This window comes from Chinchilla lanigera, unplaced genomic scaffold (assembly GCF_000276665.1).
Source record: "Chinchilla lanigera isolate Chin_1 unplaced genomic scaffold, ChiLan1.0 scaffold00011, whole genome shotgun sequence".
Lineage (NCBI taxonomy): Eukaryota > Metazoa > Chordata > Mammalia > Rodentia > Chinchillidae > Chinchilla > Chinchilla lanigera.
Window position 1 is genome coordinate 24,848,545 of NW_004955412.1, and position 27,751 is coordinate 24,876,295.

Consider the following 27,751-nt stretch of genomic DNA (forward strand, 5'->3'; position numbering starts at 1 on the left):
TTTTTTTTTTTTGGTTTTGTTTTGTTTTTACTTTTAACTTTAAAAATTATTTGACATCTACTGCTAATCTAAGTACAACATGAATGTTAAAAAAAGAAACATGAATGTTATAAATGATCTATATTCTACACAGCTGGCCAAAAGAAAATCTAATGCTATGTTATTAGTATGTATTTGGATTAAGGAATTTAAACTCTTAAGATTTCAGTGTTTGGGCTACATGTTAACCAAAATGAGGGACACATTTTTGATGACCACCTCTAATTTATGACTCCTCCTAAAGAAGCCTATTCTAAGGGTTATCTTGGAAAGAGTGTTATCTCTGCAGACTCTTTGTAAGATTGATCTTACCTACTCAGAATCTTGGAGATTTATATCACAGAAATGTTCTAACTAATAATCCCAAATACAATAAACTGATCTGGATAAGTATCTAAAAGCTTGATTCCCACACAAGGATAAGAAACTAAGACCTTCCCAGGAGATGTGGTTAACTTTTGTGTAGCTGTAGGCATATTCCCTATGGATGTTGGTGGAGAGTTATTGCTACATATGCCATCCCTGGTGGTGGGGGAAATATATATCCTCTTCCTCTATTTTACACAAAATTTTATTTTCTGGATTTAATTGCTGTACTGGTGGTTAGTGCTTAATGAGGAACTCTCCAGCGAGGGTCAAAGCCAGCATTTCTCTGATGTCTTCTCGAATACTCTAGGAAGGTCACCTAGCTTCCGTCCAACACAAATGGGCAAGGACAAAATGTTGATAGGTGGTGAGATGGTGAAACCATTGTGGGATATAGTTTGGCAGTTCCTTAAAAGATAAACTCAGCCATTCTATCCTTGGTATAAATCAAAATAATTGAGACCATACTCATAAGTGAAATAAATCAGACCTGCATGTGTAAACATCATATTGTCTCCCTAGTGTAAGAACCTGAAAGGGTAAATAAAATCTGAACGGTACAATAGATACTGTGAAGGGGAAAGAAACTGCTCAAAAGGAAAGAATAGCTGGGATGAGGGAAAATAGAAGAGAAAGAAAGAAGGAAGAGAAAAATTATATATATATATATATATATATATATATATGTGCTAAGATAATTCTACCTCTAATTTCTATTGGTTTACTGAGAAGAACAGTTAATGCTTAGTTTTTTGACCAATTTTATGTGCTTATATATGATAATCTGAACAAGTACTTTGAAGGTAACAGTATGCAACATAACAACCATTGTTGATTTCCTAGCATCTTGTATCAAAATTCTATATCATTTTTGATGTTTTTTTCCTCATTTTTTCCGTTTAAAATAAAGCAAAAGAGTGTATGTTGCTCTAACCTATGGATAAAAGACTTAAATTAAAGCCAAGGAGTCAATATGCCCATCATGTCTTATTACCAGGGCCTAGCACACAGTAGGCGGGGAATGGGGGAGTGGGTGTGTGTGGGTGTGTGTGTGTGAGGGGTCTGTTAAAGAAATAAGTAGTTTTTGCTGTTACTGTTGATTTTACTGTTGCAGCATTTTCACTTGAAAAACAAATCCCTTCCCTTTGATGGTCCTCTAATTGTTCCTTTCCCAGACCTGACAGAAGAAATAAGTAAACATTCTTCCCGGGGGACTTTTCTGCCCACAGAAAAGCAGAAGTTGCACTATTTGTTTAAAACTTTTCCACCACTCCCTTAGTCATATAGTTGCTACTTTGCAACTGGTCCCTAGGAGGGGGCGGGACTTCCAGGAAATTATGTTGCAGTTGTTTTTAGTGACTCACTGTGCTGTGATCCTGCTGCTGACATCCCCTGCTCCTGAAGACAGACAGCCTCTCACTCTGCCTCCGTTTTCTTTGCCTCAGATCTGCTGGTTCTTGTTCTAAGAACAGGTGGGGAATTTAGTCTTGTGTGATCCTCCTGCTTTCCACAGGCTTGGCAGTAGATAGGAACTTGAGGGGGTTGGAGGGTCCAGTTAATTATCTTCTAAGGATCTCAGGGCCCCTCTTCTAACTACTTTTCTTCCTCTTTCATTCTCAGGTGATTGATTTTATATATTTGTGCCTGGAAACTATGGCTTTAAGCTTCTACTCCAGTCAATTGCAGCCCATAATTCCTTCTGTATAGCAATTTAAGAGCTTTACACTGCCCCCTTTGTACATGTGCGTGCACTAAAAATCTAGGACTCAATATTTGAAGATTAAATCTCTCTGTTTCTGCACAGGCTGCACTGTGTACCCCAGATCTCCTCCTTGGAATGATCCTAGGTCCTCCACCTCCTCCAGTGAACCTGAGGGCAGGGGTGTGGCCCTCTGTGCTACACTGCTTCTCTCCTTCCCACTTGCAGCTCAGTGGCTCTAGCTTAGTAGCCCTGAGAACCTGAAGCCAGTGAGAAGCCTCCCTGGGACTCAGGTTCAGGCTTTGACTTTGATCAGTTGCCATAGACAGTCTACCTTATCTGTTACTAGGTTCCTTCCTGAAGTTTCATCATGAAGAACAGAAATAATTCTGACCCAATCAACTGTGTACTGAGGAGGGGATGGGCAGAGAGTGCAGCATAGGATATTTCTCTTAGTGAGGGATTTGTTCTGGGGTTAGATGGATTTGTTTTGGAAAATAAGGTTGTTTCTCAGTCACCTTGGTAAGTACAAGGCAGCCTGAGAGCTTTGGTTGTCTGACACAATCCAACAGCTGTTCTACTCCTGTGCAAGTTACTGGCTTTAAACTTCTGGGGTTTTTTTTTGTTTTGTTTTGTTTTGTTTTTTGTTTGTTTGTTTTGTTTGTTTGTTTTCTGGTCCAGGGAATTGAACTCACGACCCTGCACTTGCCAGGCAGACGCTGTGCCACTGAGCTAAATCCCCAGCCCACTGAACTTCTGGCTGATGGTATTAGAGATCTTTCAACCCCCCACTCCCGGCTTGTTCTTCCTGAGAGAATTTCCCATGCTTATGGTTTCCCTGGAACCCCATTTTGTCTGCACAGTCTTCTGTCCCTTCAGCTGCCATGGTTCTTTGTGTTACTGTCAAAAAGTGAGGCATTTGGCCACATTTAATTTTCAAACAGTTGCTCTAAATGGCAGATGCAAAACTTGAGCCTAATTTGTTAGTGTCCATTTGTGAGAGTAGAACTTGGTGTACGGGAAATACCACTGGTATCATAGATGCATAATTAGTAAGAACTTTACTTTGAATTAAGGGCAAGTATTTGTTTGCTCATTTTTTCTTTCTTTCTTTTCTCTATGTTGTGGATTGAATCCAGGGCTTTATGTGTCCAAGGTAAGTGCTTTACCACTGAGCTACAGCCCCAGCCCTAAAGTGTATTTTAAATATGGTTGTGCACACACAGCCTAGAAATAGTCCTACCAAAAGCTTCAGAATCACTCAGGGTGGGATTGTTTTAGGAGGGGATGCTGTCTTTAAAGAAGACAGCATTTTTTTTCAACCTGTAGATCTTGGGAAGGGTGGAGTTCTCAGTGATTCTTCCACCTTAAGCCTGTGGACAAGCACATGGGGGTTATGATGCTTTAGCTTGCTCTGTGCTCCATGTAGTTTCATTTGAGCTCCTCAGGATGAAAAGCTCCCTTACTGGTCCTAGAGATGGCACTGCAGGTCTCAGGACACGGAGAGTCAAACTGGCTACCTGATTAGTTCAGAACTGTCCTGGAGCAGCTTCCACGGACATTGAGGGTCATCAATAGGATCAAACCAACCTGTAGACTCTTTGGGTAAAAGAATCATGCAAATCAGAACTAGACACATAGAAATCCTCCCTCTTTGTTTCCATAGAATATTGAGGTTTCCAGAAATTATGGCACCTATGCATTATTCCTAAGGAGTGGAGTATCAGACGCACTTTTGAAAAAGTGGTATTGTTGTTGGAAGCAGGCACAGCATATTTCAGAGATTTCTTGTTAGTGGATATCTTGTGGATCTTGCAGCTTTCCTATTTGGGGCTGGCTTTTAAGACCTATCCTATTAGAATCCTTGTCCCTTTGTCTCCACTTTTATTCCTCCTAACTCCAACATTAACCCTCTGAATGCATTCTAATGTCAAAGACAAGCATTGGTAAGGACTGGCCTTTGAATGGAAAATTCTCACTTGCCACTCTGATCATAGCATATGTATCTTTCCACAGAAATCCTACATCACCATGGTGAGTCCTGGTGGTCTGCTCACTCGCCAGAATCAACCAGGTAAGCCTGATTCTTGACTCTTACTCGCCAACTGTATCTTTGGTATCTAGCATAATTCCTGGCCTGCAGGGGGAACTCTACTAAAGCTTGTTGAATTCTTGAACCCTGATCTTTCTACAGTGGCACTGAAGAACATCTCTGTGACCGTGTCCATCCGTGAGTTTGTAGCTGGTGTGTCGGCAACCTTACACTATGAGAATGAGGAAAATGTCGCTTTGGAAGCTTTCTTTGTGTTCCCCATGGATGAAGATTCTGCTGTCTATACCTTTGAGGCCTTGGTGGATGGGAACAAAATAGTGGCAGAATTACAGGACAAGATGAAGGTACTGGAGATAGATATTGTATCTCTATTCTTTCCTTAGTACACACATTTTAGGATCTCTAATAAATGAAACTGTACAACAAATGCTGTTATTGAATGGACTTTCTTTCACTCTTTTATAATTGTTATGTTCCTAAAGCATTCAGTGGTGGGGGGTGTGACAAGGCCCATCACAGTCCTTCCCCAAAGAACTGTTTTCTATTCATCCTTTTATTTGATGTTACCTTTCCTTCCTCCTGGTATTTTCTGTAGGCCCATGCTGACTATGAGGATGCCATCTCTCAGGGCTACCAAGCCTATCTGCTGGAAGAGGACAAGTGCTCCAGGGATGTCTTCTGTTGCAATGTGGGGAACCTCCAGCCAGGGGCAAAGGTTGCACTCACCCTGAGGTATGTGCAAGAGCTGCCTCTGGAAGCAGACGGGGCCTTACGCTATGTGCTCCCAGCTATCCTGAATCCTAGGTACCAACCCTCTGGTGAGTATCTCTTTTCAATACCAGGTGGTGGTATAACTGGAGAAATTCCCTTAGGTTTATAGATGTGTTGAAACGTATTGGCAAGGAAGACAGAATTAGTGTAATTTTTGCAGGACAGACCGAGGACAATTGTGTTAATCTGAAGACACCTATAATGCCTTTGGAGGACCTGCCCTACACACTCAACATGGTCACCAGCATCAGTTCTCAGCATGGAATCGACAGGGTCCAGTCCAACTGCCCCTTGAGCCCTATGGAGTACCTTGAAGATGATAAGACTTCAGCTCAGGTAATTAATAGACATTGCTGTTGCTGCCCGTGCTCCTGTTCTATGGGTCTTAATGTGCTCCTCATCCAATTTTTACCATCTGTTTCTTGCTTTTCACATTAACCCTGAGGGAAGTGCACTGTGTTCTCTTCTTATTCCCATTCAATGCCCAGAGTCTATGCTCACCCCTGGTCATGATCCTGCTCACTTTGGAAAGAAACTTGTAGCACTCAATTCTGACCTCAGCCCCAGAAATCAAAGAGTAATGCTTCTAAAGTGGCCCCTTTGGTGGTCCCCATATCAGGTTGCCTTGGCTGAAGGACACAAGTTTGATCAGGACGTGGAACTTTTGATTTACTACAGTGCAGTGCACAGCCCCAGAGTTGCCGTGGAGACGGGGATGCCTGAAAAGAAACCAGGTATTTTCTTTCTCCCTGTGCAGTCACTTCCTAGGAGATAACTCTGCCTTGGACTCATCTTCAAATTGTTCTCCTTTTTCTTTCCCCCATTCAGTAGCAAGTAATACATAAATGTGAAATATTGAAAAAGCTTACCCAACAGCACTCAAAAATGGTTAATGTCATGTTGTTATGTCTTATAGGGAAATTTACATAGATTAATAGATAACTGGGCAAAGGAAATGAATAGATATTTTACAAGAGAAAACACAGCCAGTTATAAACATGTGACAATGGTTGGTCTTTACAGAAAAGCAAACAAAATATAACTGTGACTTTTTTTAACCTTTCAAGCTGTTACAGCTTGTGTTTAGATGTCTTCCCAAAGCCTCATGCAATCATAGTTGGGGCTTTTTAGGAGGTGGCTGGATGTAGAGTGTGTGATGTTGGAATTGACTCATGGAGCAATGCTAGGCTCAAGGGCAGTAGGATTAAGGGTTTGAGTGCTATCCGCCCTAAGTAGCCTGGATAAGATAGAAGGGATGGAAAGAGCTGTGGTCACCTCTTGTTGCTTTGCTACTCTCTGCCTGCCATGCAGTGTTTCTCCTCTGTAATGCCTGCCTGCCGTCCACCCTGCCTTGGAGCCAGCCAATTAGAGACTGAAACCTTTAAAAACTGTGAGCTAAATAAACATTTTCTCCTTTAACTTTGAGTGTCAGGTATTTTGTTGAGAGAAAAGTAACTAAGACACAAGATAAAACATTTTCAAATCTGATAATGCTGTATGATTTAGAAGATATGGCAGATTTGGCACTCAGACTGCTTGAAGCAGAATTATTTGATGTCACACTTTACAACAAAGTGGTTATATATATATATCAAAATAAATACTCAGGGGCTGGGGATTTAGCTCAGCGGCAAAGCGCCTGCCTGGCAAGTGCAAGGTCGTGAGTTCAGTTCCCGGTACCGGAGAAAAAGCAAAAAAAAAAAAAAAAAAAAAAAAAACTCATTTCAGTAATTCCAGTTTGCAAAACATTCCCTAAGAAAATAAATCTAAATATAAGTAAAAATATGCACTGAGATGTGCTATTTTAATAGTATCAAATATTAATAAACAATCAAGATGCCTTAGAGTGACTACATTCAGTATGGCATCAATAACTTGATGAGCTATCATGCAGTTACTAAAGTAATGTACAGTAAAAGACTGAAGTAACAGCAAAAAGGCTTCCAAGAATGGGAAGTTAGAGGAAACTAATTCATGCAGATTTCTCTTAAAAACAGCCCATGAGTTAGGTAAAAAATGTAAATACACAGAAAGTAGGTATCTAGTAATTATATCTGGATGAAAACAAATTTTCTTTCTTAGTTTTTTATAATTGAATAAAAATCTTTTATTGATTGATTTTTCATATTTACATGTAGTCTCAGCTGTGTTTCTTTCTTATTGTAATAAATATAAGTAACAAATTTTAACCATTTTAAGTACAGCGATCTACACTTAAGGGCTTAAGTAACTCACCTTGTGCAATAATCAACACTGTCCAACTCCAAAACTCTTTTGTCTTGCCTGGTTTCTTAATTTCTAAAACTAAGTTAAGATTTTTAGTGGGTTTAATCTTTTTTTTACTTTTAATGTTTCTCAGTTGGTAAATATTCCAGGATATATATTATGAGTTTTTCCTGTAACAGAGCTGGTATAGTCCATGTCAGTCTGTTGCTGGTGTGCGCTGCACTGGATGGAGGGACCATAACCATGATAGAGGGACACGCCACTCCTGGAGCATTTCCACATCTGTGAAGTGGAAGCATACTTGGGAAAATCCCCATTCCTAGTGAGATGCTGGGGTTAGGCTCTCCCTTGTGTAACTACAGCTGCTGTGAAGACAGTTCCCTGAAGTTGGTTTCCCTAGGACAGGGATAGCAAACCTTTCAAAGCTGTCAATGATACAAAGAGCCTGCTGAGGCACATGTGCCGTACCATCACCCTAGACCAGGCCAGGCACTCCCTGCTCATGTTTAGCCAAGGTGGCTTCACAGCTGAGCTCATGACCAGTGGTCTCTGTTAGCTTTCCTGGCTCAACCATTTTTCAATTAATCCACTTGCTTATGCTGAGATTGCTGACAAGGCTCCTGGTATCATCTGGATTTGCTGCAACCTACTGCCCTTCATGAAGCTCCACGTTCATGCTTTGTTCAGTTGTCACCTGTGATTTCTTTGCATTTTCTGAGCTCCTTCTGGGATGCATATGACATCCTCCATCAGCGAGGTGTCCTTCAGTGAGACAAGATTATCTTAAAATATAGTGTTGTGCTCTTAAATCTCAATAGGTAAGGACTGAGATCTCAGCTTCTTTATCTCTAAGCAGGTCCTTGGCTCCTAGAAGATCTGTTCATCTGTTCCCCATGACCAGCTCTATAGACCATGGGTGAACAGCAGGGGCAGCATGGATTAGTCTAGAGAATCTCTTCCAGAAGAGCTCCTCCAGTCCTGTTGCCTAGGTCATACATTTCATCTCAGCCACTAGCTGTTCTCACACATGCAAAGGAGAAATGAGAATCTTTAGTGGCCACTTGGTATGACATGAAGTACATGACTATGTGACAAAAGCACAGAATATGATGTTTTAACTTTATAAAGGAATCACCTACTTCATTAAGAATGTGATGACTTTTTAAATTTATGATTTCATAAAATAAGTGTATAAAGTGAAATGTAGAAAAACTTTTATAAAACTATGATTAAGAGCTTAATCCAAGTTGGTTCCTCAGCTAAGATCATTAAGTGTATTGTATCACTTAACCTTTAAAACAGTCATGTTGTGGGTTTTGATACATTGATTCTTCAGAGGAGGAGACAGGCAAGCAAGTAGAGGAATTAAGAATTAAGGTTGAGCGACACTGTTTAAAAAATAGGAAGCTGGGAGTTTTGCAGGTGAAGATAATTTGATTTAGATTTAACAAGTTGTAGTAGATGATGCACAATAATTCTTACCATGTATATGGTGTTTTTCCAAGTGCCTTAGATACATTAATTCATATAATTCTCACAGCAGCTTTTCTGACTGCTCATTACAATGCTAGACCCTTTTTAAGGATCTATCTCTCAATTTATTTAACCCATCTAAAATGCTACTTTCTCACTGTTTATCCAGATGTCTGGAGTTTGTAACTGTTATTTTCCCACTAATATTCTATTATATATTTCCTGGGTGAGGCCCACTTAATAGACTGTTTGGCTGTTGTAGCATCTTATGGATAAGAGATGAAATTGAGCCCCATCCTGTAGCCTTACTGAATCCTAGGGTTGTTATGAATTTAAACCTATTATCCAGAAATAACTCTCTAAACCGAGGGTAATGAGGTGTGATCTTGTATCCTCTTATATTCCCTGAAGCACAGCATTAAAGTTGATGTACTGCAACCATTCTCATTTTCTTTCTTTCTCAGCACTAGCTTCTCCACTCCAGGGTCAATTTTCATTTGCTCCACAAAAATACAATCACAGGTATGGCTTTGCCAACTTATCCAGGAAGAGTAGTTTCCCACAGGCTCCCTCACCCCATTGTTTGAATGAAGTATTGGGATTCATCAGGAATCCCGGGTCTTCCCTTTCTTCTAGGGAGGATCTGTGAGGGGTGCATATCCAAAGCAGATATAATTATGTTACAGGTATAATGCCTATAAATGTCCCTGCAGTTTGTCAGCCTAAAAATTATGCACACGAACATTTTCTTCAAAGTTGTAAATTAAAGATATCAACAGTGATAAACTTCCTGTTGATTTGATTTGCTTGTGGATAACGCTGGAAATATTTATTTAGTGTATCTTAGTTATTTACTGAGTTGCCAGGAAATTAGCATCTATTGGCAGTACTCAGATTATTGCTTGGGCCTGCTAACTTCTATCTTTTTCTTCTTTCATATCTGTTCTGCTTCTGTCTCTGTTATATGCTTATAATTCACCTCAGACCCTTTGAAAGCAGATAGTGCATAAGAATTGAATGGGGTTTTGGATTTGAGTTTCCCTAGCTCCTTATTAAACTCACTAAAAAATGATTCCTATAGGTACTCATTTGTCCCTATAATATGATGAATTTAACTCCTTTGGGAAGATTCCTAGGAAAATAGGTGGGTAAAATGGAATTTCTATTTTTAGTTCACTGAGGGATCTTCACACTGATTTCCATACTAGTGTTAACAATGTAGGGGATTTCCTTTTTTTCTCCACATTCTCACTATCATTTGTTGTTAGATTTTTTGATGATAGCCATTCTTTCTCAGGTGAAATTGCATTTATCTCATGACCAGCAACGATGAGCATTATTTATGTACTTATTGGCCATTTTTACCTCTGAAAAGTGTCTATTCAGTTGCCCATTTTTTGACGGGATCTTTCATTTTAGAAAGTATAATTTTTTTGAGTTCTTTATATATTCTTGATGTTAATCCTCTGTGCTATATTTGCTGAATTTTTTTCTCATTCTATAAATTGTCTGTTCACTCTGTTGGTTGTTTCCTTTACTGCCCAGATGCTTTTTAATTTGATACGATCCCATCTATTGATTTTTGGTATTATTTCTTATGCCATTGTGGTTCTGTAGAAAGACCTTGCCTATGCCTCTGCCTTCAAGAGTTGTACCTATTTTATTTTACAGCAGATGAAATGTTTCTTTTTAACATTTAGATCCTTGATTCATTTTGATTTTAGTCTCGTACATGGTGAAATATATGAGTCTTGACACAATATTCTGCATGTAGATATCCAGTTGTCCCAGCAACATCTATTAAAGAGGCCATCTCTCCTCCAGTGTATGTTTTTAGCTCCTTTGTCCAAGATAAAATAGCTGTCTGTGCAGCACAATTTATAATAGTCAAATCTTGGAAAACAGCATCTATGTACATCAATAGATGAAGGATAAGAAAAATGTGATATTCATACACAACAGAGTATTTTGCCACCATAAAGAAAGAAAAACCTGAGATTTTATAAGTAAATGGATGCAACTTGAGAAGATAATTTTAAGTGAAATAAAACAAAAACATATGCTCAAATATTGCATGGTTTCTTTTATATGAGAAACATGTAAAGCTCAAAAGACAAGAGAGATAAATATGATGTAGGGGGTAGTTCAAATACTTCTTCAAATTACATATTCTGTTGTTTCAAAAATATTTTAGCATATATGCTAATATGTTATACTTATACCGCTAGTTTACCTTAGTTCATTGAAAAGTAAGTTTTGTGTTATTATCTGTTTGTTTCTTTTTTGTAAGAATTTTTTGGTTTATGTCTTGTACTCTGAGTAACTACTTTGCAGATAATGATACATAGTGTATTAACTATTGTTATTCTCTTATTAAATTTGTTATGACTTTAAAATTTTTCTAATAAAATAAAAAAGAAAAAAGGAAACCCTTAGGAATACAGAAGAAGAAAAAAAAATGATTCTTAGATAGTTTAGAACTCTTGAGTTCTTATCATCTTACAGGGTCCTTCTTATTCTTTCTGTGTAGATAGTTTGATGGGAGATCCAGCTGTCATGCTGAGTTTCTATCCAGACATCCCAGAAGTTGAGGCATCAATGGCCTGTGGAGAATTTGTCTTCCTCATGGACCGTTCGGGAAGCATGCAGACTCCTTTGAGTAAACAGGACAGGTCTCAGCTGCGCATAGAGGCAGCCAAGGTAAAATGAGCTTTTTCCTTTCTCCAGTCACATACTGAAATGGGGATGCATTTGGAGCTGTAGGTCTGTGGTCCAGCTGAGTGGTATCTAGCATGAATACCATGCAAATAGTCTTAAAATAGAAGTAGAATGAAATGGATGAGGGCCCCATACTCGAGTTAGATTGGTGGAGTCTGAGAGATGTTTGCTGTGTCTCCCTCTTCTCTCCTCCCTTCAGGAGACACTGATCTTGCTGTTGAAGAGTTTGCCACTGGACTGTTATTTCAACATCTATGGATTTGGATCTTCCTTTGAGGCGTTCTTTCCGTAAGTCTCAGAAAAGGCCATAGAGAGCCTACACATATACTTCACAGGGGTGACTAGGTTGTTGAAAGTGTTACTGAGCCTCGAGTCAGGAACTGGTGATCGCAGGTAGGATTATTATTTCATGGGGTTTCTCAGCAAGGACAATGTGGAGCTGCCTTCATCCTGTAACTGGGTGTGTTTGTTTCTCTCAGGGAGAGTGTGAAGTACACTCAGCAAACCATGGAGGAGGCAGTGGAGAGAGTTAAGGTCCTTCGTGCAGACCTAGGGGGCACTGAAATCTTGACACCACTCCAGAAAATTTTCAGGGGATCCTCCATCCCAGGCCATCCCTTACAGGTAAAAATGGGAACAGAGCCAGCCCAACAGACAAAGAAAGTGGAAACTACTCAAGAATCTCTGACCCTAAACTTCATGGTGGGGGCATGTGTGATTGAGAGTATTGCGTCATATAAGAAAGAGAAAAGAAGACAAAAAGTATTCTTTTCTCTTAACTCCATGTGAGGGACAACAGAAATGCTTTTGTAGAGGCCACAACAGCCTCATAGGAATCTAGTGTGGGGCTTGAAAATTCCCAGTGTTCCGAGCATCCCCGTGAGCACATGGTGAGGGGGCCTGGAACATCAGGGCTCCTGTTTGAAGACGCATTAGAGCACGTGTAATGAAAGAGCAGGGTTTTCAAGGGCAAATTCTGGTGACTTAGAATGAAGTTGACAGAAGCCTGATGAATGTCTTTCTCTGTACAGCTTTTTGTCTTCACAGACGGAGAAGTTACTAACACATTCAGTGTAATTAAAGAAGTTAAATTCAACAGCACAAAACACAGGTATGACCAGAACACGATTTCTCCTGTGCTGATTGGACCTTTCACGTATCATGCAAAGTCTGGTACCAGTGTTGACCTTGTTTGCAGAGAAGAGAAACATTGATGAATTTTACTTACACTGGCTGACAATTGATTTTTCTTTACAGTAGTTAAAAGCACTTTTCTAAACAACATCAATAACACAGCAAGCTCACTGTCCTTTAGCAAGTTTTTAAAAAAATTTATTATAATCATAGTTAATGAAGGGGAACATAGAAAACTACACAAACCATAAATATCCCGCAGGTAAATTGTCATAGCAAGTGTCCCGTGTGCAGCTCACACACAAGTTGAGAACTAGAATGTTATCAGACCTCTTCCTGTCATGGCCTGCTTTCAATTACAATACACTTAGAGCAGCTCTATGGACTTATAATTCCATGGATTGTTCGTGCTTAATTTCAAATTAAAGCAAGTGAATCATACAGTATTTATTTCTCTTTGTGAATACAGTTTTTTTATTGTTTTCAACAGTGTGTTGAGATGCAAACATATTTTTGTATTTAGCTATAATTTTCTTTTGTTTATAATATTCAATGGAAAGACTATGCTATAATACTATCACTTATCTTGATTCTGTAGTTGATGAGCTTTGGTTTGAGTGTTAAAAATAATGTTTCTGTGAACGTTCTTACAATTTTGTGCATATATTTTTCTCATGCATATTTATATAGTTGACCATATGTACTTTTAGGTTCTGGATCCACAGATTCAATTCTTACATAGCATTTTCCCTGTGTTAGCTATCATACATCTTTAAAAGATTTAAATTTTATAAGAGGATATCTGAGATACAACTTTATTTTCTATAAGAGAGTTCTGCATGTATGATATCCATGCAGTGTCTTCTTAGAAACAATCCCCGAAGGATACCACCAGATAGCTGTGCATAGATAACTGTATTCATATACGTTTCTTTGAGTAGACAGAGTTTTGGAATTCTGGGCCATGCTAACAGTTTTCTAAGTTGATATAATTTAATTTACACCAACTTTATTGAAGATTTATAGTTGCTTCATTTCTTACCCCAAAATTTGGTATCATTTATGTCTTTAACTTTTAGCAATTTTGCATATGTGAAGTGGTATCTCACCATGCTGTTAATTTACATTTTCTTGGTATCTCAAGTTCATGCACTTTTTCATATTTATTAGTCATTTGGACATCTTATTTTGTCATGTAACTTCAAATCTCTTCCTACTTTTATTACTTTCTCTATTGACTGAAATTCTTTTTCTACTCATCTGTAATTCATTTTATGGTCTGTATATAGGCACTTTTTTTACTCTATGGTCTACAAATATATGTTCTTACATTTCTTTACTCTCAGAATAGTACCTTTTGATTAATAGTTACTTTTGGTTTTAACATAATTCATCAATCTTTTGCTTTATCATTAACAGGACTTTTATTGTGTCTTGTTAATTTTAAATCTTCTCATCTAACCTCATGAGGATATTTTCTTTTGTTATTTTCAGGGTTTGTTATTTTTTTCTTTTCTATTTAGATATAGGGCACACTTAAATTTTATTTGTGTGCATTGTGTAAGGTGGGTCAGGTTTTTTTTCTGTGTAAACATCAAAGGGATCTTGCGCTTTGAGAGCTCCCTCTGTTCTTTCTTTCTTGTTTAAATTATGAGCAGTTGCTGAATTTCATAAATGTATGATTTTATTCTGTATTATTTTACTATGCAAAATATAATTGTTGTTAAATATTAAACCAATTTTGCATTTCTTCAATAAATCCAGATTGGTTGTGAAATATTAATCTCTGTCATATATTTTTTGATTCAATTGCTAATACTTGTTTAGGATTTTGAGCCTAATTTTGTGGAAATGAATGCATATTCTTATATTTTGTCAGGTTTTGATATGTTTTATATTTGTGTCATAAAATAAGTTGAAAAAGTTGTATGTTTTCCTAAATTCTGGAAGATTTTCTTTTTAAAATATTTACAACAAGTTGCTAGTAGGCTTTTTAGACCTGTAAAACTCAGGCAAAGTTTTTTCTTTTTGAGCTATTCATGTTTTATACATTTTTGTTTTTATGTGAGTTTGGATATCTTACCTAAATTTTCAAAATTTTTTGCTTTAAATTGTTCATGACATTGCCATACATCATTTAATATCAAAGCATCTATAGTGATAGCACCTTTTTACTTATGATGTTATTTATGCCATTTCTAATTCTTTATTCAACCTAGAACTTTACCAGTTTTAATAATTTTTAAAGGACCATCCTTTTTGTGTTCATCCTGTATAGTATATGGTCTTTTATTTTAGTAACACCTTCTCCTACCATTTTATTTCCTTTATTTTAATGTTCCTTTGTTTATTGGCTGTTTTTATCCAACATCCTGATATGAATACTATAGTAGTATTCTTTAGACTTAGTAGTAGTAAGGTAGTGGATCTTTAGACTTACTTTTCGTTTCTAATATACTTTTAGAACTATATCTGTAGCTAAATCCTAAATTTGGATGTATGCTTTTTCATTGGCATCTACTTGAAAATATTCTCTAATTATTATGATTTCCCTTCTATGTCTATGTTACTTGCAAATATATTGCATAATTTCTTAATGTTTGAAAATTCTCTATTCTTTTTCCTAGTTTTCAGATATTTTATATGACTCATTACAGAGTCAAAGTGGTATCTTTCCTCTGAGAGGTCGTACTGTTTATTTCTGATGGGTTGCTAGACTGCGAGCTGGCAATCATAGTCAGTTATGGTCCAATGAACTTCAGTTATTGTGCTGACTAGCTCATTTGTGCTGAAAACTCAGTAAAATATCAGGAATTGCATTGGATAAAAATCAAGCTAATTCATCTTGATCTCTAGGCTTTATAGTGTTGCATCAAACCATATGAGGATTAGGGAAAATTTCCCTTTGAAAGACCCAAACTACTTTTCCCCTTCTACCTCTGTGAAGCACCTTAGATTTTCAACAATCCACTTGTACTTGATTCTTGTTGCAAAACATAAGTGTACACCAGACACCAGGCCCATTTCTCTTGGCTTCCCTTCTCTCCAAAGTCTGATCTCATATTTTCTTCTTGCTATTTTCAAAAAATATTTAAAATACCATGTCTATATTTTCTAGTTCTTTGTTGGATTATGATAATTGCCTAGTATTGCTGGGGAATAAAACTAATATAAAATGTTTTAGTTTCTATATTTACATCCTACAAAATTATGATATATTAAGAACTCTCATGTTTAAGGATAGCTCTTCTGCTTGTCAAATATTTGGAACCATCAACTAACCCCCTCTAGCCTTAGTTTTCTTGTTTGAAGATGATCATGTTAATGCTAGTTACCTTATGGACTTATTTTGAGAGTTATAAGAAGAAAACTCAGTAAAATATCAGGAATTGTATTGGATAAAAAATTAGCACTAAATGAAACTGTGTTAGTATTGTTTTTATCATCATCTACCTCAAGCACTTTAGAGAGATTCTAGCCCTAAAGTTAGCCATCAGTAAAATTCTGCAATTTTGCTTCTAACAGAAAAGCATTTTAAAACTACATAAGCACTTTATAGCATAAGCTATAGTTCAAAAATCATGTTTGAAATTTAAAGTTGATGGCATCACAATGCTGGTAGGTTGTGCTCTAAAGCGAAGAATGATTCTGATTAGGCATTAGAATTAGAAATGTGGTCCTTGTCCTTAAAAGAGTATAGTAACACCACATAGGTTAGTTTAGTTTAATCCAATGTGGGTGTCACTAGAGTTGAGGATGATGATTAACAGTAACCCATATCAAGAGAGACTGATACGTGCGCCAGACTTCCATGTATTAATTTACAGTGAAAAGTGTTTCTGACCTGCAACCTAAAACACATGTATTAATAGCATTAATGCATTTTCTGTTTATACACAGTGGTTTGGGAAACCACCTGACAGTTAAAAAGCTATTTAATGTAAATGGAGTAGAGCAAGGTGAGAACTTTCCAGTTAGAAGGGCAGGAGGAACACTTTTCCTGCCCAGAAGTGACCAGGCCAGGACAGATACAGAGTCAGGCAGACACTAATGATTGCTTTGGTACTTTCCTTGATTTGCTGGGGGAAATTTTGCAGTCAGAGAGACCACCGTTTCAGTTCCATCTCTGTTATTCTTTAGAGGTGTGATCTTCAACAGCTTTCTGAAATTCATTCTAAAGTTCCTTATCTGCAAAACGAAACTGAAGGCTATCTCGTAGGACATTCATGATAATTAAATTGTATTATTAATTTCAGGCATTTTGTATGGTTAACAAAATATACAATGTGCTCAAAAAAAAGAGTAGCTATTATGCTTTGGTCAAGAACACAAACCATCTCATCATGTATTTTTGCCTGTTCTGTGCTAATTTGATGATTTCACTTTGAGTGGCTGTCTCTAACCTCTATCTTTTTACAATTACAGATGTTTTTCATTCGGTATTGGAGAAGGTGCTTCCACCAGCTTAATAAAAAGTATTGCTCGAGTATCAGGGGGCACTTCAGAGTTTATCACAGGCAAGGACAGGATGCAGTCCAAGGTGAGGTGCAAGCTCCAGGTCCACAGGTGGATAATCCAGACCATGTATGAGACACGGTTAAGATACTGTTTCAAGGGCAAAACTTGACTCCAGAATGTATTTCCCACATCCTTAGCCTGCAGTAGGGCTTTCCCATTTTCTTATATACTTTTGGAAAGGGCCACTACAGTACCTAGAGAATGATATCTGGCCCTAGGAGCTGGAAGCCCAGAGAAAAGATACTGAAATAGGTTAAGGCTTTTGTATTTAAGAGGAAAGACAGAGAAATTTGGCTTTCATTTCTGAGCTCCCAGGTCTGTTATTCAGCACCACCTTTGTTACACAGGATAAAAGTAAATGAGCAGAAACAAGTGTGATATATCTATTAGATTGGATGGGACGGCAAATTGTTATTTAGTAGTAGACAACAAGAAAACACATCTTGTATCATATTTCTGAACTCTTTCTCTGTTGGTAAGTTTTAGGTCTCTTACTGAATGTCCTCCTCCAGGGATCCTCTTTTCCTGACATTTTCTCTGTTTTTATTTATGCCATTAAATCTCTCAGCTTTAGCTTTCCTTTTGTAAAGCAGGAGAAATAATGCTCATTTTCCAGTACACAATTACAGAATAGGCATGATGTACATTATGTCACATAGCAGTCCATACATGATTGATTACTCAGCTACTGGTAATAGTAGCTATGATTTTCAGTCTGATATGTTAGTGCCTACTCTGTTCTCACCCATCAGGTTCTTAGGACCCTGAAGTGGTCTCTCCAGTCTGTGGTGGAAGACATCTCCCTGAGCTGGGATCTGCCTCCTGATCTGACTGCTAACATGCTTTCACCAGAGCAGACTGTCATTTTTAGGGGTCAGAGGTTAATTTTCTATGCCCAACTGACAGGGACGATACCGGTGAGTCCCCACTTTTCTTTGTTCTCTAGTTAGTGTAGCCACTGCTGGGACAATTTCATTAATGCTGGAAGGTGGATTTGCATTTCAGCAAGAGATTATAGAGCCAACCTTCCATCTTCCTTATTATTTCAGGGCTATCTGATTCCTAGTCAGAAATTGTAGTGTATGAAGTTAGAGGGCTGCCCCCGTTCTGACCTCTTTGCTGGATAGCTCTCCTTTTCATCATGTTTGCCTTTCTTTGATTTGTAGACAGAGGAAGCCACAGGGGCAGTGTGCCTTAAGTACACACTCCAGGGCAAGAATATTGAACAAAAAGTGACATTTTCTCTACAACCCAAATGTGACTCCAAGTGAGCAATCATTTTGTTTTCATTTCTTTTCCCTTCCTTTTCTCTTTCATTTCCTTCTTTCCTCTGCCATCTTTGTTTGTTTGTTTATTTTTCTCTTTTGGATTCTTCTCTTGACTGACAGAATTTGTTTCCTTAAATTGTTTTTCCTTTCTAAGTCCCTCAAGTCTTGTTTTTCCTCATTCTCTGACATTTTCTTCCCTTTCCTTTCCCTAACTTTTGAGAGCCCCAAGCAGTTGTTTTGTGGTGTATTATGCTGAGTCTCAGAGTGCTTATTTATTTATTTTTCCAGCTTCACCATACATCGTCTTGCTGCAAAGTCCTTGATCCAGACAAAAGATCTGGGTTTTAGAGAGACCCCAGCAAGAGAAAGACAAGATATATTGAACATCAGCACGGAATCTGGAGTCATGAGCTCCTTCACAGCTTTTATTGCTATAAACAAAGAGCTCAACCGGCCAGTCCAGGGGCCCCTGTTTCACAGGGAGATCCCAAGGCCTGTTCTATATGCAAGAGCAAAAAGAATTGGTCATTGTGAGTTTTATTCCATTCAAATACCTATAGATGAAGTGGTCCTAAGTATGTGAGCATATTATTTAAATGAAAAGGTTGTGGAAAGTTTTAAATTTGCTTTGTTTTTGTGTCCTACACATAGAATATCTAGTTATGCTTCAATTTTTGTGCATTTCATTGACAGAGAGATCTAAAATAAAGTGGTCAGGGGGTAAGGAGATATTAAAACATACAGAATATATATATGTGTGTGTGTATATATATATATATACACATTGAATAATCAAATGGTTAACTCAGGTTGACTTGTTTTCTCTATCACTGTGTGGTGAATGATCACACAGATGGTTGATGACTGGAATGGGCCTAGGCTTGGAATAGAAGCCAGTGTTTGAGGAAAATGGGGAAGATTTGAAGGAAGCACTTAGAATATTTGGAAAGTAGAATGTCCAGAGAGAAACAAACAGTTGTCAAGGAATGCCAAGGGTCCAGCTGAGTTTGAGTATCTTAACTTTTTTACTGGAAAGAAACTACTAAAGAAATCATAGTTTATTGCATTTATTTCTACAATACTCAGTATCTTTGGCATAAGGAAGAAATAGATAGGATGTTGATTTAATTTCAAAGTTAGGGTTTTACTCAGTTAGGATGATGAGAGCAAATTAAGAATATAGGACTGAAGACATTAGCCAGAAGGTGGTAAAGTTTTGGATTTGAAATTTAAGTTAAATGGAGAGGAAAAGATGGAAAAAAGTTGATGTGTAGAAAAAAAAATTAGAAGGATTAAGGCTATACATGGTCCAGATGTGGTAAAAAAAGTTAGATAAAACAGGAATCTCTGTTAGATAAAACAGGAAGTTTTAAAGTTAGACAAAACAGGAAAAAATAGATTTTGTATTTCAAAGGTCAAATTTTTAAAATTAAATTTTTATTTGTGAAATAATTATGCATCATAACAAGGCTATCTTTATAAGGATAGTGTGGCTGAAGGAGAATAATTCTGAAGTCACTGAGTTTGAGAAAATCAGGAAGCTTTGCATTAGGATGGTGGGACAGCCCAAAATCTCTCAAGGTAATGGCACATCCTGTAATGGCGTAGAAATCTAAGGTCTGGCCTTCAGTGAATAGTTAGAAATGTCAGAGAGTTTGGGGTTGACAAGAGTGAGGACATGAGCAGGGTAACCAAGGAAGGGACAGAGAGTGATAGTCTGGGGTTGAACAGGTTATCAGCTTCACCTCCCAACCTTGGGTGTGGAGTGCATGATACTGAGCAATACCTTTTCGAGGAGGATACAGGAGAAAGAGTTTTTGAAGAAAGTAAATTCATTTTAAGTTAAGACTTAGTTGGAAGGAGCCTCTTAGATTCAGAAAAAAATGTTTATTATGTGTCAGTGATTGTAAAAGATGTAATGGAAGGTTGAGAGAGAGAGAGCTCAGAGATTGAGGAAGTGTGTGGAAAGTGGGCTTAGGAGAGAAGAATTATATAGTAATGGTGGTGACTGAAGAGCGAATATAGATGGGGAGCTATGTCTCAATTTATCAGGCTTTAGTAACTACTGCTGTGGAGAGAAGGGTGTCTCAGTATCTGTGTTGGTGTTTTTTAGATCATTCATCACTCGGGCGCTCCTCTGGTTCCAATGAACAATCTCCTCTACCTCAGTCCACTAGGGAGGTGCTTTGCTGTGGGACATTGTCAGATTGGAAGAATAGTGAGCTTCCTGGTGGGTCTATAAATCACAATGGCCTCAGTCTGATTGAGCATCTTCCTAGGAATATTTTCTCACCAATTTTTGTCTGTCACACATAGCTCGAGTTGTATCACAAAGTTTTAGCTTGGGCAAGAAGATCATATGTGCACTTCCCCTAGTATCCATCCCTCAGAAGGAAGACACTCATTCTTCAACCAATGAAACCAGTTTGCAAAATAACTATAAAGGTGAGATGAGCCTCAGTTTATTATTTATCTACAGGGACTGAAGGACAATGTTCAGTGCTGTGCTTTCTTATAGACTTTTGTACCTTGGGAGTCATCTCTTTGAAAGGTATCAGGAGACACAAGATTTGCCCAGTCCTTATATTTGTCAGAGTTAGCCCCGCTACATTAGTATACAATATAGGACCCTTAACCTTTCCATACCACTAGAGTCTGTACGGATCTGATGGGTTCTTGCTGTACCCCCAGGAAGGAATGGCAGTGAAAATGAGGAAAATATAGACAAGAGAAAAAATGCTGGGATCAGGGGGAGGTCCTCTCTCCTGATCAGAGAAGGGGAACTGCCCAAGAACAGTACAGCGTTTATTTTATACTCTTGAGAGGTTGATTAATATCAGCCTCTGCCCAGCAATCAGTTAACAAGCTACAATGGCTTCTTACATCCTTCGAGGAGCTCCTATGTTCTCAGGCTGGCTTTGTCCTGCACGCGTAGCTACTTTCTAGTTTCAGCTGCTCCCAACGGGTGACCTCTAATGACACAAAGTCCTTTATCCATCTCTTCCTGCATAGCTTATCTGCAGGCTGAACTGGCCCCTGCAGAACTGTGCTGCCATCCTATTTGGGCCCCTGTACTACTGGTCATTCTTTCAGAAAATTGAGCTTGAAGTTAGATCTGGAAGCTGTCTGATGACATGTTTTTCCTGTAGCACTCTTGCTCCAGCCTGTCTGTAAATTCAGTAACCTATTTCAGGTATGCTAATGGACCACAAGCTTCATAACTTCCCATCTTTTATCTCTTTCTCTTTTTTTTCTCTCGAAGAAAATGGTATTGTGCAGTTGATTTCCCTGCAAAATGCAAATGGTTCCTGGGATCTGAATAAACATCTGGCCAGTGTCCTAGGTATGAAACTGGAAGACGTAAAGGCTGCACACCCTGCCGAGGTGAGATTTAAAGGAGAATGAAGGTATATGTATGTTTTTGATGGGATGAAGTTTGGCGTGGCAATTTGGGTGAGTTGGGGCTCACCTATAAAATGATAATATAGAAGAGACATAGACTAAGTTAATTTTTAACAAGTAGAAATTGAAAGATTTATGCTTATGTTAGCATAGAGAGAACAAAGAATTAACAGGCCAGGTAGTAGAAGTTCATATTAGTTGGTAGATGACAAAAAGAAAACAAAAATGCTCTTCTATTTTAATTATATTCACTGACAGTCATCTGGGTGTAAAACTAAACTTTTTTGAGATACTTCTGTGTGTGAGGCACTGTGCTAAGTGGTTGACATTCATGATTTTATTAATTTTTTACTTCAGTTAAGTAAGGTCAGTGCCACTCATGCTGCTGTGTAGAATATGAAGAAATTATAACCTGAGTGATTTAATGATGTTCCTGAGTCAGTCAGGCAGAGATGGAGTACATGCCAAGACTGTTTACAGAGCTCCCAGTAATTCTTCATGATTGCTTCTCTGTGTACCAAAAGAGGTGGTGTAGATGGTAGAAAAATCAACTGAAGTCAGGATGGACAAAGTGATAATACAAGCCACTTAGTTATTGCAAATATATTTAAATACAATGATATGGGTAGATCATATTCAGAAGCATAAGGTAACTTGCTAAATCTTCTAATGCTTTCTGAGAAATTGTTATATGAGACAGATGCTGAAAGTGTGAGGGTCAAGTATTAGTCTGAATTTTGAAACTGTAGAAGATGACTGAATAAAACACAAATATTCCATAGTTTCCCAGTATCCATGGAGACTTTGATACATGGCTGATGTAAATGAGGAGAAAAATTGCTTTACAGTGGGCCATGCTGGCATTCATTCCAAAGGGTTATAAGAAAGGAATGCAGGACATCTTGTCAGTAGTTATTTTGTATGGATTACATGTTAAAATTATGATTTTTAGTGTATAGGATTAAATAAAATATTAATAGCAGGGAGTATTAATAGTTTGCTGATAGAGCAGATAGTAAGCATGTGAGAAGATTTGGGTTGAAGCCCTAGCACCAAAAATAAAATAAAATACAATGAAGTAAAATAAATAAAATAGTTGGGTCTCTTTATTTTTACTTTTTAAATACAGCTACTAGAAAATTTAAAAAATCCATACGTGTCTCGCAATGTCTTTCTATTGAAAAATGCTGTCCTAGAACAAATAACTAAAAGGATAATTGATAAATACGTGGAAGTTAACGTAAGGATTGTGAAGTTTGACCTCATATTTACCGACATATTGGACTAACATTTCCTTCTTTCGCTTGATAACTAGGCCCGCAGATTGAGGTGAACAACAGAGTTCGTGTATCTGAATTTTAGTAAGGGACTTGATTTTTTAAATGATGAATACTTGCACTAACAAAAACTGACAAAGCAGAGCTCAAATTTTTTGAAGTTTATATTTTCATTAAAAATGTTGATAACAATGTAGACCAAAGTTTTCTTATTTGTACATGGCAAAACTGGGAATCTAAGTATTAGACAAGAGAATCAGGATCCCTAAGGCCTGTGAACAATTAGTTAAAATTTTTCATGAAAAAACAATAATTGCAACAAAAATAGAGTAGGAAAAAATATCAAATACTGCCTTTGGTTCAAACTTCTCAACTATATGAATAGAAAAGAGAAGCAAGCATTAAGTAGTGATTGTATATGAAAATCAGAAGTTTCATAGGCAATGTGTTGAATATTTTCCTATTCAAACCAATTTGAATCAGAATATTTGAATCTCATTAGTAGAAGTAATGAACTTTCTGAAAAACTGTTATGTTCTTGGGCTGTGGACATAGAATTTCATAAATATATTTGCTTCCAGATATGGCCATGTCATGCACTGTATTTTAAAAAAAAACACTGTGATATTTGTTTTTAGTCTAAAACATATATGGGTGTTCTTCTTTGACATAAGAGAATTTTAGTCTGAAATGAGACTACTCAGAGAAAAATGATAGCTGCTGTTTCCATAATTTAAAGGCCATGAAATAAGAGAGAAATTTCCTTAGATTTACCAAATCTAAAAACCAAATCTTTAAGGAACAGTTGGTGAAAACTCATGTAGAATAAATTTTTGCTCTATGGCTAAGATTTTCTATTGAATCAAAATGTTTACTGCTCAGTCCCACCTTCATCTTTGCTAGACAGCTAACTTGAACAAATAATTTCAGTTCTGTACGAACTCCGTTTCTCTTTTGAAAATGTGACTATTCTTCATGTCCTTTTTTGTGGTGATAAAGATTAAAATAAGAAAGTGATTACATATGTGTTTCTCTTACCACAGGTGGGTAATTCTTGCTTGGAATATTTTAGGGGCTTCCAGCACTGTCCTGGTGGTTACATGGGGTTTAACAATTCAGCTCTTTCTACCTAACAAAGAATGGATCATTACTCTGGGTTCAGGGTCTGGAATTATTTTATGCAAGTAGTAGAAGGAGGTAGAGAGGGAGCAGGTAATTCCATCTAGAAGTAGTACGGGGGGTGGCAAGTGAGGAGGGTGTGAAGCACTTTGTATACTGGAGGGGCTTGCTGCCTAGGTTGGAGGTCTCAGGGACTTCTCTGTCTGTCATACAGCCTGTGAACTCCTCAGTCTGGGCCACAGTCCTTGCTGTTGTCTGGCTGCATACCAATGCAATGGACCGGGAGTGTGAGTGGGATCTTCTGGAAAGGAAGGCCAGAGCCTGGATTCGCACCCATGCAGGTAGGAGCACAGTCCCAGGATCCCTCCCCTTCCCTCTAAAGAAGCTGGACATCTTCCCAGGTGCTGCACCCTGAGGCCTCCAAAGGGTAACCATGAGAGTCCTCATAGCCATTCCCACCACATCCTGGTTCAGATTTTTTCTGGTCTTCCAGCTAGTCTTTTTGTGTCAGGATGGGGTAAATCTTTAATGGGGGAGAGGGAGTACTGAGTAAAGAAGGAAGGGGACATAGATGGAGAGTGTCAATTGCTGAATTGCAAGACATGAAATGGTACCTACTGTCCTCACTCACTCCATGCTGAGCCAAGTATGACACTGAGCTTGGAGCACTTACTCTTCGGGTGTTTATAATCTCACTGTTGTTTTTTCTGGAGCCCGAGGAGACTAAAGGAGAATCTGGGCAGGAAGAAGAGAAAAACTGGGTGTATTAAGGAAAGATAAAGCAGGAGGCAGGGATGTGATCAGGGAGAATGGGAAGAAAGCTTTATTACTTGCTGTCCCTTCCATGATTTCTGTTTTCTGTCATCACAGGCTCTGCCACATACAAGATTGTGAAAGCAGCTAATGAGTTCCTGAAGTCTTTTGTGGATCCCGCTATCTTCACCTTCTGAGAATACCACTTTAAAAAGAAGTACTTGTTTTTGGCTCTTTCCTTCTTCCCTTTTCTTTTCCCCAATTCATGGCTTCATAAAAGTGATAGTAGTTTCTAAACCTGTGTTCTTTATAGTTCAAAGCATTCATATTCAGTAATAGTCTTTCTAGGTTTTCCATAGTGATGATTTAAAAAGCAGATGACAAAGACTCCAGTCTAAGGAGATCAGCATTGATGTTAGAGAATGCCTAACTTAGAGAAATCTCTATATTACATTTGTACACTCACCATTTTCTTTTTATATGGTACTGAGAACTGAGCCCAAGACCTTATACATCCCATGCAAAACCTCTACCTTTGAGCTCTACCTCTATGCAGTTATGGGTAAGCTTTGAAGTTCTCCATCCTTAGAAGGAAGATTTGAAAGTTGAAAACAGCATCAAGGTCAATAAACATCAAGATCACAAGGAGAGAGAATCAAGATGTCCATTCTGAGCATTGGCACTCTTGGGAATGTTGTTGATTATTTCTGCTTAGACTTTATTAGCCTATACCTCATACGTTTCTTGCTGCTGCCTAAGCAACTTGATTTGAGTTATTCTTGTTGAAGACAGATGATTTTCCTTACCCATCAGCTGACCTGTAAGAGATCCATTATGGAAACCTTGGACTTTCCTGAACCCATGAGGACTACATCTGGCTCTGATCTAGTATAAGAAAAGAAATAATAGGGCAAACAATGGCTGAGACCTGAACCAGGATTGCTCACCATGTGAGGAAGAATGGAGCTCCCCATGATTGCTTCTGAATATATGTGCCTTATCCTAGTGGAAATGACCCTATTGCAGAACTGTTCCTTGAAATAACTATTGTATCAATATTAAAATGATAATTTCTATATTTACCTTTTGTATCTTATCTTTCATAAATAAAATCATTGGACTTGCATTAGTTGAATTATCCTTTTTGTTCTGTCTCAACTTTTTTGATGTGTCTGCTATTTACTCTCTTCTGTCCCCATATCTTATAGGCTGATTTACTGTTTTATGTGAAGCAAGGGAAGGGCACTAGTTAGCAAACCAGGTCACTTTTAGAATCCTGGTCATACCTTAGTTATCTGATAATAAGACAATGATTTAACCCCTTAAGAGCTTAATATCCTTATCTATAGAACTCTTACTATTTTTAGCTTGAATGTTCTAGAGTTCTGACAAGTTGCTCAGTAATTTTCACTGAGATACCATGTAGTCTAGGTTAGAGTTCCTGATAGCTGTTGTATAAGGTGACATTAAGAGAACTTGTGTGACTTATTCCATGAAGTCTAATCTTCCTGAACTGTTTTCTGTGTTTGTTTAAGGTGAATGTGACCTGTAGAATAGAGCTATAGCATCACCTAGATGTTTGTTAGAAGTACAAAATTTCAGGCAACACCAAGAACTGTACTGAAGTCATCACTTTAATACTTTCCATGTTGCTTGTATGGAAATTAAAGTTTGAGAAGGGTTTGGTATTTTCATGAAGTTGTCTTGTATCTAAGTTTGCCATCTAAATAGCCCCAATGTACATGCTATCAGACCATGAAACCTGGACCTAAGAACAATGAAACTTATAAAAATACTCACTGCTTGCAAAAATATGACACCTTGCAATAATAATACAAGAATTAATTATTGCATTGGTTGTTTACCTTCACTTTTTTTGCCAACTAAAAATATGGGCAGCAAAGATTATTAATGTAAGGAGTGTAATAGATGATATACTCAATAAGACACCAGGAATTCATGCCCTTCATACCGCTGCCCTTCTCAGCTCTCTCCAGCAAAAGTGCAGAAAATATGTTTCATAGGTTTTAGTCCTACATTTATTGTTTCACTCTTTTGTTAAGTGAATCACATCCTTTCACAGAAACTTAAATTTCCAGGAGGCTAGGAACTTCATCTCACCAAAAAGGAGGAAAGGAAGGACAGAGGGTAGGAAGAAGCAAAACACAAGTAATTTGTCATCCGATGAGTAGCCATCCTACTCTCTTGCATTTTTGGTTTATAATTGAATTCATTTTTGCTGCTATTGCAGATAAAAAAGAAATTTGTGATTAGTAATTCACCTCAACCCCTGTCCTGCCAACAAATAATGACACATGTATCACTGGATCAAGAATGCTCAGGAAAAAAAAAATCTCTTACCATTTACAATCAGTTGTCCCTGCAATATGCCAGTGACTTGCTGGCATATTGAATACCTGGACTGGCGAATAAGGAATTAAATGGGTTAGACTCTTCTGTGATAGAAATGAGGATAATGTAAATATAACACAAAACAATCCACAAGTTATGTCAAAGATAGAGAGATCTCCTGAGAAACATCTATTGAAATTTCTGGCAGGCTTTACCTCTGAACAGAACAGAGGCTAGTGAATTAATTTCTACCTCTTTTTCTCTCTCTCTCTTCTCTACCATTACTCTTTGGGGCCGTAACGTGGTATGTTCAGGGAATATATAATAGAAAGTGTAATTGCTATATGGGTATACAGAAACTTACTCAAATTTCTCAAATAAATCTATTAATAACTCTCTGCTCTCACAAGGACAGCTGCATTCTTCCTGGAATTATTTTGGGAATCCATTGTGGTGTAGTAGAAAGTAAACTAAATTTGGGGATGCTTGGGCTCATCTACTGTCTAACTTTAGGAAAGCCACATTGCTCTGAGTTCTAATGTCCTGTCTTTGTAGAACAAGGTTAAGATGTTGCATCTGACAC

General features: G+C 37.7%; 1 protein-coding gene across 2 annotated transcripts; it reads left to right on the forward strand.

Annotated features, from left to right (window-relative positions):
• Positions 1-1,756: 1,756 nt before the first annotated feature.
• On the forward strand, positions 1,757-25,954 carry Vwa5a (von Willebrand factor A domain containing 5A). 2 transcript variants are annotated; one of them, XM_005378409.2, is made up of 20 exons: positions 1,757-1,877; positions 3,244-3,260; positions 4,121-4,178; positions 4,299-4,501; positions 4,753-4,975; positions 5,089-5,264; positions 5,548-5,662; positions 11,158-11,327; positions 11,545-11,633; positions 11,825-11,969; positions 12,377-12,456; positions 16,905-17,019; positions 17,750-17,914; positions 18,164-18,264; positions 18,554-18,795; positions 20,379-20,495; positions 20,582-20,710; positions 21,528-21,649; positions 24,278-24,404; positions 24,934-25,954. In XM_005378409.2, the coding sequence occupies exons 3-20, from the start codon at positions 4,136-4,138 to the stop codon at positions 25,011-25,013; spliced, it is 2,442 nt and encodes an 813-aa protein (XP_005378466.1). In that variant the 5' UTR covers positions 1,757-1,877; positions 3,244-3,260; positions 4,121-4,135; the 3' UTR covers positions 25,014-25,954. The 2 variants fall into 2 exon arrangements, with proteins under 2 accessions (XP_005378466.1, XP_005378465.1); XM_005378408.2 differs by lacking the exon at positions 3,244-3,260.
• Positions 25,955-27,751: the final 1,797 nt, after the last annotated feature.